Source organism: Microtus pennsylvanicus, chromosome 7 (assembly GCF_037038515.1).
Source record: "Microtus pennsylvanicus isolate mMicPen1 chromosome 7, mMicPen1.hap1, whole genome shotgun sequence".
Taxonomy (NCBI): Eukaryota; Metazoa; Chordata; class Mammalia; order Rodentia; family Cricetidae; genus Microtus; species Microtus pennsylvanicus.
The window spans coordinates 63,309,663-63,325,116 of NC_134585.1; the positions used below are offsets into that span (position 1 = coordinate 63,309,663).

The 15,454-nt window shown below is 37.3% G+C and overlaps 1 protein-coding gene and 1 non-coding gene across 3 annotated transcripts in view; both read right to left on the minus strand.

Annotated features, from left to right (window-relative positions):
- Positions 1-7,169: 7,169 nt before the first annotated feature.
- Depdc1 (DEP domain containing 1) overlaps positions 7,170-15,454 on the minus strand; it is a 30,399-nt gene continuing 22,114 nt past the window's right edge. For both annotated transcript variants that reach the window (XM_075980988.1, XM_075980987.1), the window contains 4 exons: positions 14,929-15,101; positions 10,346-10,522; positions 9,092-9,277; positions 7,170-8,453 (listed from right to left, as the gene is read on the minus strand). In XM_075980988.1, the coding sequence (XP_075837103.1) occupies positions 8,313-8,453; positions 9,092-9,277; positions 10,346-10,522; positions 14,929-15,101 (677 nt within the window). In that variant the 3' untranslated portion in view covers positions 7,170-8,312. The remainder of the gene's footprint in view (positions 8,454-9,091; positions 9,278-10,345; positions 10,523-14,928; positions 15,102-15,454) is intronic.
- Positions 14,033-14,105, minus strand: Trnak-cuu (transfer RNA lysine (anticodon CUU)). The gene has a single exon. It is a non-coding gene; the product is annotated as a tRNA-Lys (tRNA).

Sequence of the window (15,454 nt, forward strand, 5' to 3'; positions counted from 1 at the left end):
ACTGGACTACTGAGAGTTAATACTTTTGTACCCTATAAAGATTTCTTACTTATATTGGTTTAATAAAATGGAGATTGGTCAATAGCAAGGTAGGAAGTTCAGATAAGTTGACCAGAATAGAAGAATTCTGAGAAGAGGAAGGGCTCAGTTTGCAGTCAACAGTCAGACACAGAGGAAGCAAGATGAGAATGCCTTAATGAGTAAGATACTAAACCATGTGTCTAAACATAGATAAGAATTATATGTTAATTCAAGTTGTAAGAGCTAATAAATAATAAGTCTGAGATAACAGGTTAAACACTTTATCATTAATATAAACCTCTGTGTGTTTTTTTGGGACTGAGTGGCTGTGGGACTGGGCAGGATAGAGATTGCCATCTATACTGTACAAACAAAACATCTGAAGGAGAAGGGTGACACATCAAAAAAAAATGTCTGAGGAAAAATAATATTAACCTAATGATTTAGAACATGTCTAATGGGATACAATTTCACAAATATTCTGAAATGGTTGTTTCTGCTCTTTTCTACAAATATGTAAATCAAATTGTCTTTTTGTAGTTCCAATTCAATTAAAAATTAAAACTGCCTTTGGAATTGGAACATAGATTTCACTTTTTCTAAACCCAAGCATGCTTGTTAAAGGAAAATACAAGATCTCTGTCTCATGTCAGAAATGCCATGTTCTACGGTAAAGAATAAAACCAGTGTTAAATAACTAATGGCATTAATCTCATCAACCTTTGGTTCTATCGTGACGCTTTAAAACTTTTCTTAAGATATAAATATTGTCTCAAAATTTATAAGATTAAAATATGTATTTAAACTTTTGTCATTATATTAATGATCATATAGAGTACTAACTAATTCTAGAAATAGACTTTATCTAGCCTGCTGTATGTGACTTTGTGCTTGAGTCTGAAGCAGGTAACTGGGAGCTAAACTTGTGTACTGTGGATGTACTTAACCTTTTGTGGTCCTTTAATTTCTTGGAGATCTGCTTCATATCAAATTTAAAATTTTTAAGTTTTCTACAGCAGTGTATGTCCATTTCTGGCAGTGACCTATGAAGTTTCTGAGACGATGATGATGCCCTGCAACACTAGATCTACCTGGTAACAAATGCCACCCAAAGATCTGCTTTGGATTACAAACTGCTCAAGACTGCTTCAAAGCACTTAGCTGAGATGGTCCAGCTTCAGACTACTCCAGTTGAGACTTCAGGTAAGCTCTGAACTTTCTGTTCACATCAAGACTGCTCTCCCAGAATATGACCATTATTTAATTTTCTATGATTCTTCCAAGATGACATTGTTTCCAGATAGGAGGAAATAATTTTAAGAACGTGGATGCCCAAATTCCGAAAGTGTGAAATGGTTTAATTTTTTTGTTTTGTTTTTTCTTTTTATTTCATTTTATGGATCGTGGATGTTTATCATTGTTTAGGGGAGTTGATTGCAATTTTTGTTGTTCATGGTCAGGGAAGAAACTAAACATAAGATATTAGATTTTCTGAAATGAAAAAAGGATGGATATAGTAATGAAAGAAAAAAAGATAGATTATTGAATTTACTTTTAAACTTAAAAAAGCAACTGCTAGTCACAAATGTTTTACATTGGTATGCATTTTTGTATATTGTTATAGATTTAAGGTTATTTTTATTAGAACATATATATGTTTCTACTCTTGTTTAAGGTATTTTTGTATATTGATATAAATTTAAGATTACTTTTGTTACACTGTATGTATCTTTCTACTCTTGTTTAAGGTATTTTGCTGATGCAGCTAATTTAACAATATAATGCAAAGTTCTAGTCTTCTAGTCCTTAAAAGTTATAACCGCAAACTACTTAGGATAATTAAGAAACTCAAGTTAATAGTCATCTACAACAATAAAATTTGTGGCCATGTTAGGTGTGTTTTCAAGGTCAAACAGACATATTTGGGATAGCGATATGGTCTTCAAACATTTCAGAGATCTACATAATATGGCATTGAAGATGTTTCAATGGTGTAGGTCTTTTTCAGGAAAAGGAGACACGTCTGATCCAGGGGTCATCAATTTACTTCAGAAAAGGATGATGGACATCAAAGAACCCGCAGATGGAGCTTGCTTTCATTCATGGTAAAGCCAGCCATTGTGCAAGAAACTTCCCTTGCCTCCACTGCTGACAATACTTTGTTCAAATTGGACAAACATGATATAAAAGGAAACTGCCAAATTTTCCAAGATGCTATATGACAGTCCTTCAAAATTCTTGCTTCATAGAAAAAAAATTTCAGATATTCTAGGCTTGTAGGCTGAATATGATTGTCCAAATGTTAGAGAAGAACCTTGGTTGACTGCCCAGGCAACCTATTGTATCTGCCATTTCTAAAGTCTGTATGGTGATAAATTGAAAGTTCTACATTATTTCAGATGTTTGTTACATTATTGAAACCCTAACACAAACTCACTGATCTTTAATTTTTTTCCTTTGATTTTACTTTGTATGTTTGTGAGTTTTGCCTGAATAAATGTCTTTTCACTATGTACACACAATGCCCACAAAGGCCAGAAGAGGGCACCAGATACCCTGGGGTTGGAGTTGCAAATTGTTTCAAGGCCCCATATGGGTACTGGGAAGATCAGCTTCATCCTCTGTAAGAAAAAATAGTGCTCTTAACTGTTGAGACATCTCTTCAGTCCTCTCCACACCCACTATTTTCTTAAAAACTTCACTTATTTATGAGATGTTCTGTTGTGTGACATATTTTCCCTGGAGAGAAACACACTTTACTCATCAACAGTAAGGAAACTCATGGTAGATGAAAGTAACAAAGGCACCATAGTCCAAGGTATCCCTCCAAGAAGAATGGGTTTCAACGAGCCAGTTCAAGCACTAAGGTTAACTCCTGGACCCACTGCCAGTGACCCCACAGACATCCCAAGCCACACAACTGTCACCCCCATTCAGAGGGGCTAGTTTGATCCTATGCAGGTCCTCCCACTGTCTGCCCAGAATCAGTGAGCTCCCATTAGCTAAGGGTAGCTGTTTCTGTGGATATTCCTATCATGGTCTTGACCTTTTTGCACATATTATTGTTCCTTCCTCTCTTTGACTGGTCTCTGGAAGCTCAGCCCAGTGCTTAGCTGTGGATCTCTGCATCTGCTTTCCATCAGTTGCTCAATTAAGGTTATATGATGACAATTAAGCTAGTCAACAATTTGATTACAAAGGAAGGCCAGTTCAGGCACCTTCTCCACTATCACCTAGAGTCTTAGCAGGGGTTATCATTGTGGATCCCTAGGAAATTCCCTGGTGTCAGGCTTCACGCTAGCCCCATAATGACTCCCATAATCAATATATCACTTTCCTTGCTCCCCCTCTCTGTTCTTCCCCTCATGTTCTCTCCCTCCATGCCCTTCTTCCCCCTTCCCCTTCTGACCTCCATTCTCACCCATCCATGATCCCAATTTTCTCAGAAGATCTTGTCTATTTCAACTTCCCAAGGAGATCCACATATGTCTCTTTTAGGCTTCTCCTTCCCCAGCTTCTCTGGGATCATGGACTAGAGGCTGGTTATCTTTGCTTTACATCTAATATCCAATTATGAGTGAGTAATACTGTGTTTGTCTCTTTGGGTCTAGGTTACCTCACTTAGGACTTTTTTTTTCTAGTTCCTTCAATTTACATGTAAATTTCAAGGGTTATTATTTTGTGTGTGTGTGTGTTTTTAACTACTGAGTACTACTCAATTGTTTAAATGTACCACATTTTCTTCATCTATTTTTCAGTTGAAGTACATATAGGTTGTTTCCAAGTTCTGTCTATTATGAATAATGTTTCTATAGTAGAGTCGAGCAAATGTCCTTGTACTATGGTTCTGCATTCTTTGGGTATATGCCCAAGAGTGGTACTGCTGGGTCTTGAGGTAGATTGATTCTCAATTTTCTGAGAAACCACCACACTGATTTACAAAGTAGCATACTGATTTCAAATTTGCACTCCCATTAGCAAGGGAGGAATGCTTCCCCTTACTCTGCATCCTCTCCAGCATAAGCAACCATTGGTGTTTTTAATATTAACCATTCTGATTGGTGTAAAATTGTATCTCAGCATCCTTTTGATTTTCGTTTCCCTGATGGCTAAGGATTTTGAGCTATTCCTTATGTGTTTTAGACCACTTGAGATTCTTCTTTGAGAATTCTCTGTTTAGATCTGTACCCTATTTTTAATAGGATTATTTGGTATATTGTCTAGTTTTCTGATTTCTTTATATATTTTAGAAATCAGTTCTCTATCTGATATGGGGTTGGTAAAGATCTTTTCCCATTCTGTAGACTGCTGTTTTGTCTTATTGACTGTGTCCTATGCCTTACAGAAGCTTCTCAGTTTCAGGAGGTTCCATTTATTAATTGTTTCTATCAGTGTCTGTGCCACTGATGTTATGTTTAGGAAGTAATCTCCTGTGCCCATGTGTTCAAGGCTACTTCCCACTTTCTCTTCTATGAAGTTCAGTGTGGCTGGTTTTATGTTGAGGTCTTTGATCCATTTGGACCTGAGTTTTGTGCATGGGGTAAATATGTATCTCTTTTCATTCTTCTACACAACTCTATGCTCACATAGTAGCACCAGAAGAGGGACAGCGTTTGAGAGCCTAGCCTTGGTTCTGCCTCCTGGGAGGAATCAGCCCCTATATGCAGATACTAGGTGAACTGAAACAGAAAAAAAGAATTGTGCCTTCCTAACTGACGACAGACAACACAAAAGAAGGAAAGAATGAGGGTCCCAACGCTTACTGGCTGAAGGGATCGAGGGACTTTTCACCAAAAATACACTGTCTTGAAGGTGCTGTGCAACATCTCAAGTGAGGAGAGGAAGAAGACTAGAGCCCGTTCGGGGCAAAAAAAAAAAAAAAATTACAGCCACAACAGAAAAAACGGCTCTGAAAAGATGAGCTCAAAGCCTGTGTTAAAAGCCTCTGTTTCTGGCGCCAGGTGTTGCTGGGTCCTAACATCTTCCTTGGGGGAGGGGGTGAAAAGGAGCGATGCCAATGAACACAGGCAACAGGAGTCAGGTAGAAAGCTTACAGCAGACTTGTTTACTTGACAACAGAGTTAAACCTTACTTACCTGTTCAGCACCCGGGTGGTCTGATCTGTTGACAGGTGATATTTCATGCTTGCCCCTCATTGGCTTGTCACGATCAGGACCTCTGGCAGCTCCAGTAGCTAGGCACTCAGCAAACACAACTTGCTTGCTCCTTATTGTCTAGGCATGGCCAGGACCTCTGATTGTGAGAGGTGGACTCCAGGTTGGAGTGATTGTTAATCCCTGTTATTTTTCATTGGTAGTGTTTGTGTTTCCCTTCTTTGGGGTTTGCTGGTATGAGGTTATCTGTTGCCTGTGTTTGTGTGGATCAGAGTTTTCCTTCTAGTACTTGCTATAACGCTGGATTTGTGGGTAAATATTGCTTAAATCTGGTTTAATTGCTTAAATCAATGAAAACTCTGCTGAGATTGGTAATCCGTGCATGCATCATCCATGGTCTCTTAGTGTCTGCAGCACATCTGTCCAGGACTTCTGGCTTTCACAGTTTTTGTTGAGAATTTGGATGTAATTCTGATAGGTCTGCCTTTATATTTTACTTGGTCTGTTCCATTGCAGCTCTTAATATTCCTTCTTCATCCTGAATGTTTAGTGTTTTAATATGGTGAGGGCACATAATTTTTTCAGTCCAGTGTTTGGTGTTTTTGAGGCTTCTTTCATGGACATATCCTTCTTTAGGTTGAGAAAGTTTTCTATGATTTTGTTGAATATATTTTCTGTACCTTTGCACTGGAGTTCTTCTATCCCTATTATTCTTAATAGCATAATATTAAGGTTTTGGATTTTTTATGGTGTTCCAGATTTTCTGGATATTTTGTGTTTAGAATTTGTTGTATTTAACATTTTCCTTGACCTATGAACCTATTTCCTCTACCATATCTTCAACCCCTAAGATTTTTCTTCCATCTCTGTAATCTGTAGATTATGCTTGCACCTGTGTAGTATCTGCTCCTTTACCCAGATTTTCCATTTCCAGAATTCCATTGGTTTGTGTTTTCTTTGTTGTCTCTATTTCAATTTTCAAGTCTTGAACCATTTGAAATGTGCCATAGAAATGAGGCAGTAGTTGTGCACAACATTAACCCCGAAACTAGAGAGGATTATAAAATGGGAAGAGAGCTTTCAGTCTCACTCTCATTCCGAGGTTTCCTGGAGGCAGGACCACCATTTTCAGACTGAGGTCCAGGTAAGAGTCAGTGGCTGGCTGCTTTGCTTTTCTGGTCTTCAGGTTGAACCCCAGTATCTGTCTATGAGTTTTTATTAATCATACTTCAGGTCTCTATCATCATCATAAAGTTATATTTAAGGACATTTTGTTCTACTTCTTTGGGTTAGAATGCTCAGGTCTTCCTTTTGTAGGACAACTAGGTTCAGATGTTTCCATATTGTTTTTTTTTTGTTGTTGAATTTATTCATGCATTGGCACCTACCCATCTCTTCTTCCAAATTGTACAGGTGGGTCCTGTGGCTTAGATGACCACAGCAACTCTTATGAAAAACAAAACAAAACAAAAAAAACCTTTAACTGGTGCTGGCTTGCAGTTTCAAAGGTTTAATCCGTTGTTGTCATGGTGGGAAGCATGGCCGTGTGCAGGCAGACATGATGTTGGAACAGAACCTCAGAGTTAATACATTTTAATCTTCAGGCAGCAGAAGACTATGTGCCATAGTGGGCATAGCTTGAACATATAAGACCTCAAAGCCCACCCCATAGTAATCCATTTCATCATACAAGGCCACACCTACTCTAACAAGGCCACTTCCCCTAATCATGCTACTTCTTATAGACCAAGCATTCAAACACATGAGTCTATGGAGGTCATACCTATTCAAACCACCGCAAGTACCATTGTCTTTTTTACCATCTCTAAATTATAGACTTGATTAGCTTATCAGACCTGGGTAATTCCAAAGTGCTCCAAGTTAAAAACATTTGCTTAAAGACTATTCTAAGAAAGGTCAGTGTTCAGCTGAAAGAATCCCCATACCTCAATGTCAGTAAATATATTATTATTTTAAGGGCATGTAAAATGTAGTTACATTAATTGAAAAAAATAAATGTCTTAAGTGAAGAAATTTTGCTTTATTTATTATGGTCACATTTAAGAAACAATGAAAGGCACATTGCTGTTATCACATTTAAATAATGAAAGGCACATTGCTGATGCTAAATAACTATTACACATCTATTTCAGTATTAGAATGGATAAAGAATGTAAATATTCAAAAGATATTTCTGGAAAAAAGACCGAAGTAGTTGAGATAGTTTAGGGAAAAACAAAAACCTTGAACAAACATTTAAAAACCCACATATATAAGCCAGGAACGGCGGCACACATGCATTCCTACCACTCAGGAGTATAAGGCTGAGGTGTCAGAGTGGGGTGCATATTAAGACTTTATCTCATAAAGTCACCCCTTTTATCTCCCAATAAACCAAACTCCAGTAAACAGAAACCAAGCTACACATGTATATTTAAACACATTTAAATAGATCATAAGTATAAAAAGATTATACAAGAGTACAATATTCTTCACATTCTGATACTTAAAAATAAACAATCATAAACAGCCAGTTCTTTAGATAATACCCATAGGTGCACATATAGACACAGGCATGTTTTCTTTTAAAACAGCACCATAATTTCATCTGTATGATACAATCCTAATAGCCTTACTAGATCATTATATTAAGTTATAGTTTCTAATTAAAATATTTGGTATGGGCCACTTTAATTGTATTTTAATAAATAAAGCTAACCTGAAGATCTGAGAGTAAAATAACCCCACTGTTAGCCTTACAGACCATGTAATGGTAACACACACCTTTAATCCCAGTTGCCATAGAAACCGGGTGGTACATGCCTTTAATCACAGAACTAGAGAGGTTACATTATGGGAGGAAACAGCTCTCAGACACAGTCTCATTCTGAGATTCCTGGAAGCAGGATCACCATTTCAAACTGAGGTCAAGGTAAAAGTCAGTGGCTGACTGCTTTGCCTTCTGGGTCTTCAGGTTGAGCCCCAATTTCTCTCTCCGAGTCTTTATTAATCATGCTTCACTTTCGTTAGGTATTCTTAGCTAAGAGCCAGTAGCTTTGGCAGTTTCACATGGATAAAAGACTATTTTGGTCCTTAGCACAGAAACAACAATATTAATAGATTTCCTTTTAAGTAAAAAATACTCTCATATATGGATTCATTTATTAAAGTTTTAAGTCAGTATCGCAGACGGTGAAGCTTTGGGTTTCTTAAATTCAGCATTGGTTGCTTGATGGTAGGTTTGGCATCCAAAAGTGCTGCTTCACTCTCAGTGGTTGGAAATCTTTTCTGATATATCAAGGGATATTCCTTCTGAAACTTAAAAATGAGGAGAAGAATATTAGAAACTCTTGAGTATTATTTCCCTAGATGAAGTTTGTCAAGTATCTCTTTATCTGGCACTTACTACTCTCTGCGCATTTGTGAAGGTAATGTTATAAAATCTTCCAGACTCCTGTAAGTAAAATTCTAGGATTCTTTTCTGTTAATTCTCACTCTAAACCCAAATCTTTCTCTCTGATAAAGCCTATGAAGGCCAGAGGATGTTGGTGCAGTTTTTATTTCTCTCTTGAATTTCTCAGGCTTTGTGCTTTCTAGAGCGATGTAGTTACTGAGCTTTAGAACTGAGAGAGTTTTAATCAGTGGTAGGGATGAATCATTCAGAGATATTATATCATAATCCAGATTTTACGTAAGCTTTCCCAGATTAATTCAAAGTATAATTATACAAAATACAAGTAAAATAAAAGAGAATCAATTAATATTATAATTATTTTAAATTTAAGATAGAGTAAAATAAAATAAGCACTAATTCATATACTTTAAGAATATAATAAACAACAATATATAAGCTACATATTTAAAAGTTGAAATTTTATCTCAAAATGTCATTAAAAATAGCAATTCCTGATCACAAACTAGAAAACATTTGTAAGATGGGTTGTGCATTCTTGTACCTGCTTCAGTTTTTTTCTTTTCTCCTTTGGAGGCAAGTTTTTACTTCTAATAATATTCTCCAAAAGTTCTTCAATTGCAGCTTGAGAAGTTGAAACTTTCTGCTTATCAAATTCTTGAGTACTAATTTGCTTACAGTAAGAATATGTTGGCAAAGGAACAACTTGTTCATCTCCAGGATTTTTAAACTGTCAGTGAAGAAACCAAAATAGTGAAAATCTGTATGTTCTGGTTTTATTTTTCCTATGCACTTTTTGGTAGAATCTAATACCAATTATTTACCCTCAATAAAACATTCAGTGTGTTTATAAAACTGAATATACAGTAGAGCAAGTGAGCAGGATCTAAATCCAAACCCTACAGCATACTAGTGTACAATGCCAAATTAACTTCAGGTCTGTTTACTCATCATTAAAATGAAGATTACATGAGAAAATGTACACAGAAGCACTAAAGGTAGCTATTAGTCTCACTCTTAATCATGGATTTTATTATTTGAAGTATGAAACATAGCAATCTAAATGGTGTTTTAATTCAGTTTAAACCACTAATATTTTGACTTGGTAATGAACTATTGATCCATTGTTTTTGAGAACTAGAGGACAATCAGAGCCCATGTATTTATGGATATTGAAGTTTAAGGTACAGTTATATTTATGGTAAGTCAGTACAATATTATAATAATATACATGAGAAAAAGCACGAACAAAATGTGCTTGTCAGCCAATGCCTGATTATGGTGGATATCTGCTGCTTAGTGCTTTTTTCTTTTTCTGACAACTTTTTTCCATTCTATGTATTTTAGCCTTCTTCTTTTCTTCAGAATGAATTCTGCTTTAACTATATAGAATGTATCAGAATAAGACTCTTTCAAACTTACTCTCAGATTTTCAAAAAATGGACATTTAACAGCACTAGACAATCAAGGTTCCATATGTAGGGTCTGAGGAGACGGCTTAATGGGTAAAATGTTTCCCGAGCAGGTGACTTGAGTTTGGATCCCCAACATCTCCTAAAAACTGGGCAAAGAAGCATGTTTCTGTAATCCCAGAGCTGAAGGTGGAGTCATGAAGTTTTGTCTAGCCAAATTAATGATGAAAGGCCAAGAAAAGTCTCAGTGCTGTGTGAATCTATAGGCTCTATATATTCCTGATTTAGTGAATGTTTATGTGAGCTTATTTGTATCCAATTTGACTCTTAAATTTGCTACTAGTAAATAACTAGTGCAGAGATGTTTTTAAGGTGAAAATACCTACATGGCCCTTTCGAATGTAGTCAAGATGCTGCTCCACAGCAATCTGTAAATAAGTGGGTACTTGAAGAATTTCCTGGTGATGATCCATTAGGAAAGATATTAATCTTGAAGCCAGAAGCTCATCAAGATCCACTTCTTCAGCACAACACAGTACACACCGAGAAAAAGTATGTATAACCTACAAAATGATGACAACTTAAGAACCTAAGATTTCATATAAATGACAATATAAATAATTTCCAATTTGTATTACATGATGTGTGGGGACTAAGTGATAAGCAGACTTCAGTTTAGAGCGTGTGGAAATAATTTATTATAGTTATGAAGGAAAGAATTCTATTATATTACAGTACTCTAAAAGGAATTTGTTATGTATTTTTGTTGACAGATTTCCAATGAAGTATGTTTAGTGGGTTTTCTTTTCATTTTTATAGTTTTATTAATAAATACCATGGGTTCTATTAATATAGAAATATAATCCTTAAGCCAAAAGCTGTTAGAGAACAGATACTTATTTTATTAAACTAATTCCAAAAAACCACAAACCAAAAGAATATATCACACATGGAATACATAAAGAGGTAAAAGTACAAAGAATTTGTATAACACTGTTTTCTCTAGACAAGGTCAGGATTTTAGGGTTGTTTTGTTTTTAGTTTAACTTTTAAATACAAATACTTGGCATAAAATAAAACAACAATGAACTGACCTATCATACAAACAAATAAACTAAGAACTTAACCTGCAGAACTATTAAACTCTATTTTGTGCTTTGCACACATGGCTTTACTTTCCTGGGGGTTCTTTGTTTTCTTTCAAGTGATTTAAAAATATTTTGTATTTTATTTTACTGTTGAAAGTTTTTATAACAGAAGCATTATAAGATAAAAGTATCACATAAGCAGTACTTTCAAACAGCTTGATCATTTTTTAGTTAATAAACCATGATGAGAAACGTTATAAATCCATTATAAGAAACACTCTCTACCCTCTAGCCTCACTGCCACACACACACAAACCCCAGAGATGGGGGACCAAGAGGTGAATGACCAGCCAGCCAGCTAAGCACCCCACAATCTAGGCCCTCGGTACCAGGGCAAAAACTCCAGGCCGTTCCTCGACCTGTCTCATCTTCATTAGCCATCCAGCAGGCAAGTTTCCTACAGATAGGCTGCTCGAACAGCATTGATGGAACCCTGAAAGCTACAAGGCCCACTCCACCCCAAACCAACCCATTCCCTGCAACCTCAGAGGAACTCTGAAGCACAGACTGCAAATGCACACAGACCAAGAAGTGATTGCTCAGACAGCCAGGTGGACACCCCACTCTCAAGGCCTTTGGTACCAGGGCAAAACCCTGGGCACCTCCCTCACCTGTATCAGCTTCACGAGCCAGGTATCAGGCAAGCTCCCTGAAGATAGGCTGCTCCAACACCCCCACCCCATCAACTGGACCCTGTCAGCTACAAGGCCAGTCTTTCCCCAAACCCACCCGTCCTCTGTGACCTCAGAGGAACTCAGAAGCACAGGCTCCAACTGCACAGAGTGACCAAGTAAACAGGCCAAGAGTGACCTTAGTGGCTGCTGGAGACAGAGACAGCGACTGTACAGAGCAGCTCCTTAAGACACAGCCAGCAACTGCAAGAATTGAACCAAGAGGCAAAGACACTGCCAGCACCAATTGGAAGAAGAGATGGGTAGGCATCAATGTGAAAATTCATTACAAAAAAAAAAAAAACAGCAACATGGTAATGCCAGAACCCAATGGTCATAAAACAGGAAGACCTCATCATCTTAACCCAGAAGAAGCAGAAGAAAACCATGCGAAATATAACTTTATGAAGATGATAGAGACTCTTAAAGAGGAAATGAAAAATACCCTTAAAGAAATGGAGGAAAAGACAAACAAAAAAATGGAAGAAATCTATAAATCTCTTAAAGAAACTCAAGAAAACCAAGAAAAAACAATCAAATGGGTAAAGAAAACAGTTTAAGACTAAAAAACTGAAATAGGGGCAATAAAGGAAACACAAACTGGCTCCTGAATCTGGGACAACTGAGGGAGTAGACCTGAGCCAGAGATCCTTGTGGGACAAAGCACAAGCCAGGGACCTCTGCAGGAGTGGACCCAGACCAGGGACATTTACAGAAAGAGGACTGAGCCAATGACCTAGGCCAGAACGGGCCTGAGACAGTGAATTCCACAGGAGCAGGTTCAAGGGAGCAATCACTGAGGGAGTAGGCTGGAACCAGAGACCTCTGCAGGTCTGGGCATGAGTCTGGGACCTCTGAGGGAGTAGGCAGGAACCAGAGACTTCTGTGAGTCTGGGCTTGAGTCTGGGACCACCAAGTGAGTAGTCCTCAGCCAGGACCTCTGACAGAGCAGGTCCATGGATACAACCTCAAGCTGAGTGAAACAAAGGAAATAAGAGCAACATCACCCTTCACAATAGCCACGAATAGCATACAACATCTCACAGTAACTCTAACCAAACAGGTGGAAGACTTGTTTGCCAAGAACTTTAAATCTTTGAAGAAAGAAATTGAAGAAGATACCAAGATCCAAAACACTGATGACAATTTATGTTGGAAAGGTTGTTGGGTAAAGGGAACATTCATGCATTTGCTAGTGGGAGTGCAAGCAGGTACAGCCCCTTTGGTTATCAGTGTGGTGATTTCTCAGAAAATTAGGAAACAACCTTCCTCAAGATAGGCAATACCACTTTTGGGTATATACCCAAAGGATGCTCAATCTTACCACAAGGACATGTGCTCAACTATGTTCATAGCAGTTTTGTTTGTCATAGTCAGAACCTGGAAACAACCTAAATGTCCCTCAAGCAAAGAATGAATAAGGAAAATGTTGTATATTTACACAATGGAGTACTGCACAGCAGAAAAAAAATGACATCTTAAAATTGGTATGCAAATGGATGGATCTAGAAAATATCATATTGAGGTAACCCAGACCTAGAAAGATAAATATCATGTGTACTCACTCATAATTTGTTCTTAGACATAAAGCAAAGAAAACAAGCCTACAAATCACAATCCCAGAGAACCTAGGCAACAATGAGGACCATACGAGAGACATATGTGGATTTAATCTACAAGAGAAGTAGAAAAAGACAAGATCTCCTGAGTAAATTGGGAGCATGAGGACCATAGGAGAGGGTACAAGGGGAGGAGAGATGCAGCAAGGGGAATAAGAGAAAAATGTACAGCTCAATAAAATCAATAAAAAAGATAAAAAAAGGAGTACAGCTTTAAACAGAGAATTCTCAACAGAAGAATCTCAAATGGCCGAAATACACTTAAATGACTGTTCAGCATCCATATTCATCAGGGCAATGCAAATCAAAATGACGCTGAGATACACCTGTCAGAATGACTAGTTAAAAAACACTAATGCCACCTTATATTGGAAAGAATGTGGAGTAAGGGGAACATTCTTCCATTGTTGGGAGTGCAAACTTGTACAGCCACTGTAGGGATAAGTCCCGCCCCTTAGGGGGCGTGTTCGCCTCGGGCTAATGTCTGCCTATAAATTTGGCGAGCATGCTCCGAGCTGTCTCTTCTACTTTCCTGGTCTCTGCGGGAACGGTGGTTCTGTAAGTCTATTTCTACATTAAAACTATATATATATATTTACAAACTGTCTGCATTTGTTTACGCCGCTACATTTTGGCGCCCAACGTGGGGCTCGAACCCACGACCCTGAGATTAAGAGTCTCATGCTCTACCGACTGAGCTAGCTGGGCTGTCTCAAGGAATTTCAGAATGAGACTGTGACTGCTGTTTTATAATCCTCTCTAGTTCCAAGATTAAAGTTGTGTACCACTGGAATTAAAGGCATGCACCATGTGATTCCTATGGCAAACTAGTGTAGCTATTGAGAGTAACAGTGTCGGTCACACTGCTGTCTATAAGACTGACCTTACTCTCTGATCTTCAGGCAAGCTTTATTTATTAAAATACAAATGAAATGCTAGTAGTACACAAACACACACAAAGAGAGAGAGAGAGAGAGAGAGAGAGAGAGAGAGAGAGAGGGGGGGGGGGGAGGATTCAGGGAACATATGGAAGAGGCAAAGGTCAGGGAAAATTTGAATGAAACAGTCTTTGGGATAGGACAGGACTAATAAATTCATAAACTCACAGCAATAGTTGCCTGCAGAAGATCAAACCAATCAACATTCCAGCATTGAGGTGGAGGGATTTTGAAGCCCCATCCATACTTGAGAAGCTATAGACAGGTGATGACTATTAGGGGAAGAAGAGTCAGTTTTCTTTAGGAATTTTGCCCAGGTAGGCCGATGTTGTTCCAGTAAATGGCCCTATAACCATGTACATATGGGCAACATAATTGGATTCAACGAGTTATTTAAAAATGAGAATATAAAGTTGGGGAATATATATATATATATATACATACACACACACACACATATATATATATATACATATGTATATATATAGAGAGAGAGGAATAGGGAATAGATATAGTCAAAACACATTATATACATATATGAAATTCTTGAGGACGATATATAATATAGTAAAATTATATTTAAATCAACTTACCAATGATCTTGTACCCATTTCTTCATGAAGTTTGGGCATATCAACATTTTGACTCATTCGAGAAATCATGCGCATTAAGAGTTGAAGCTTTCTACGATTTGGTGGGGGAAGTAACAAACAACATAACTGTAGAGCATTGATGGCAACTCTCTCTAAATGAGGCTGCAGCAAACCTAGAAGGGAAAGTGACCCCCATTCCCCAAAAATCATCAGTAATAATAATTTTCAAATAAATAGAATGTGCAGTCATATAAAGAGTGTAATATATTGACAGTATTTTCCTTTTAATTAAGAGTTACAAATTTCCATTCTCTAAAAGTATAGTAAGATAATCACTATAACTTTACAACCTATTTCTAAGTACTAAAACCCTTCATTTATATATAAAGTGACACGGAATAAGTAAAATTAAAGGAAAAGAAATTAAGTGCTTTAAGTAGGGTAGAATAAACATTGGTTATGCCATCATCAGTCTTTTATAAAAATTTCTTTTCAAGAAAATAAAAAAGCAATTTCAGACAAGAAA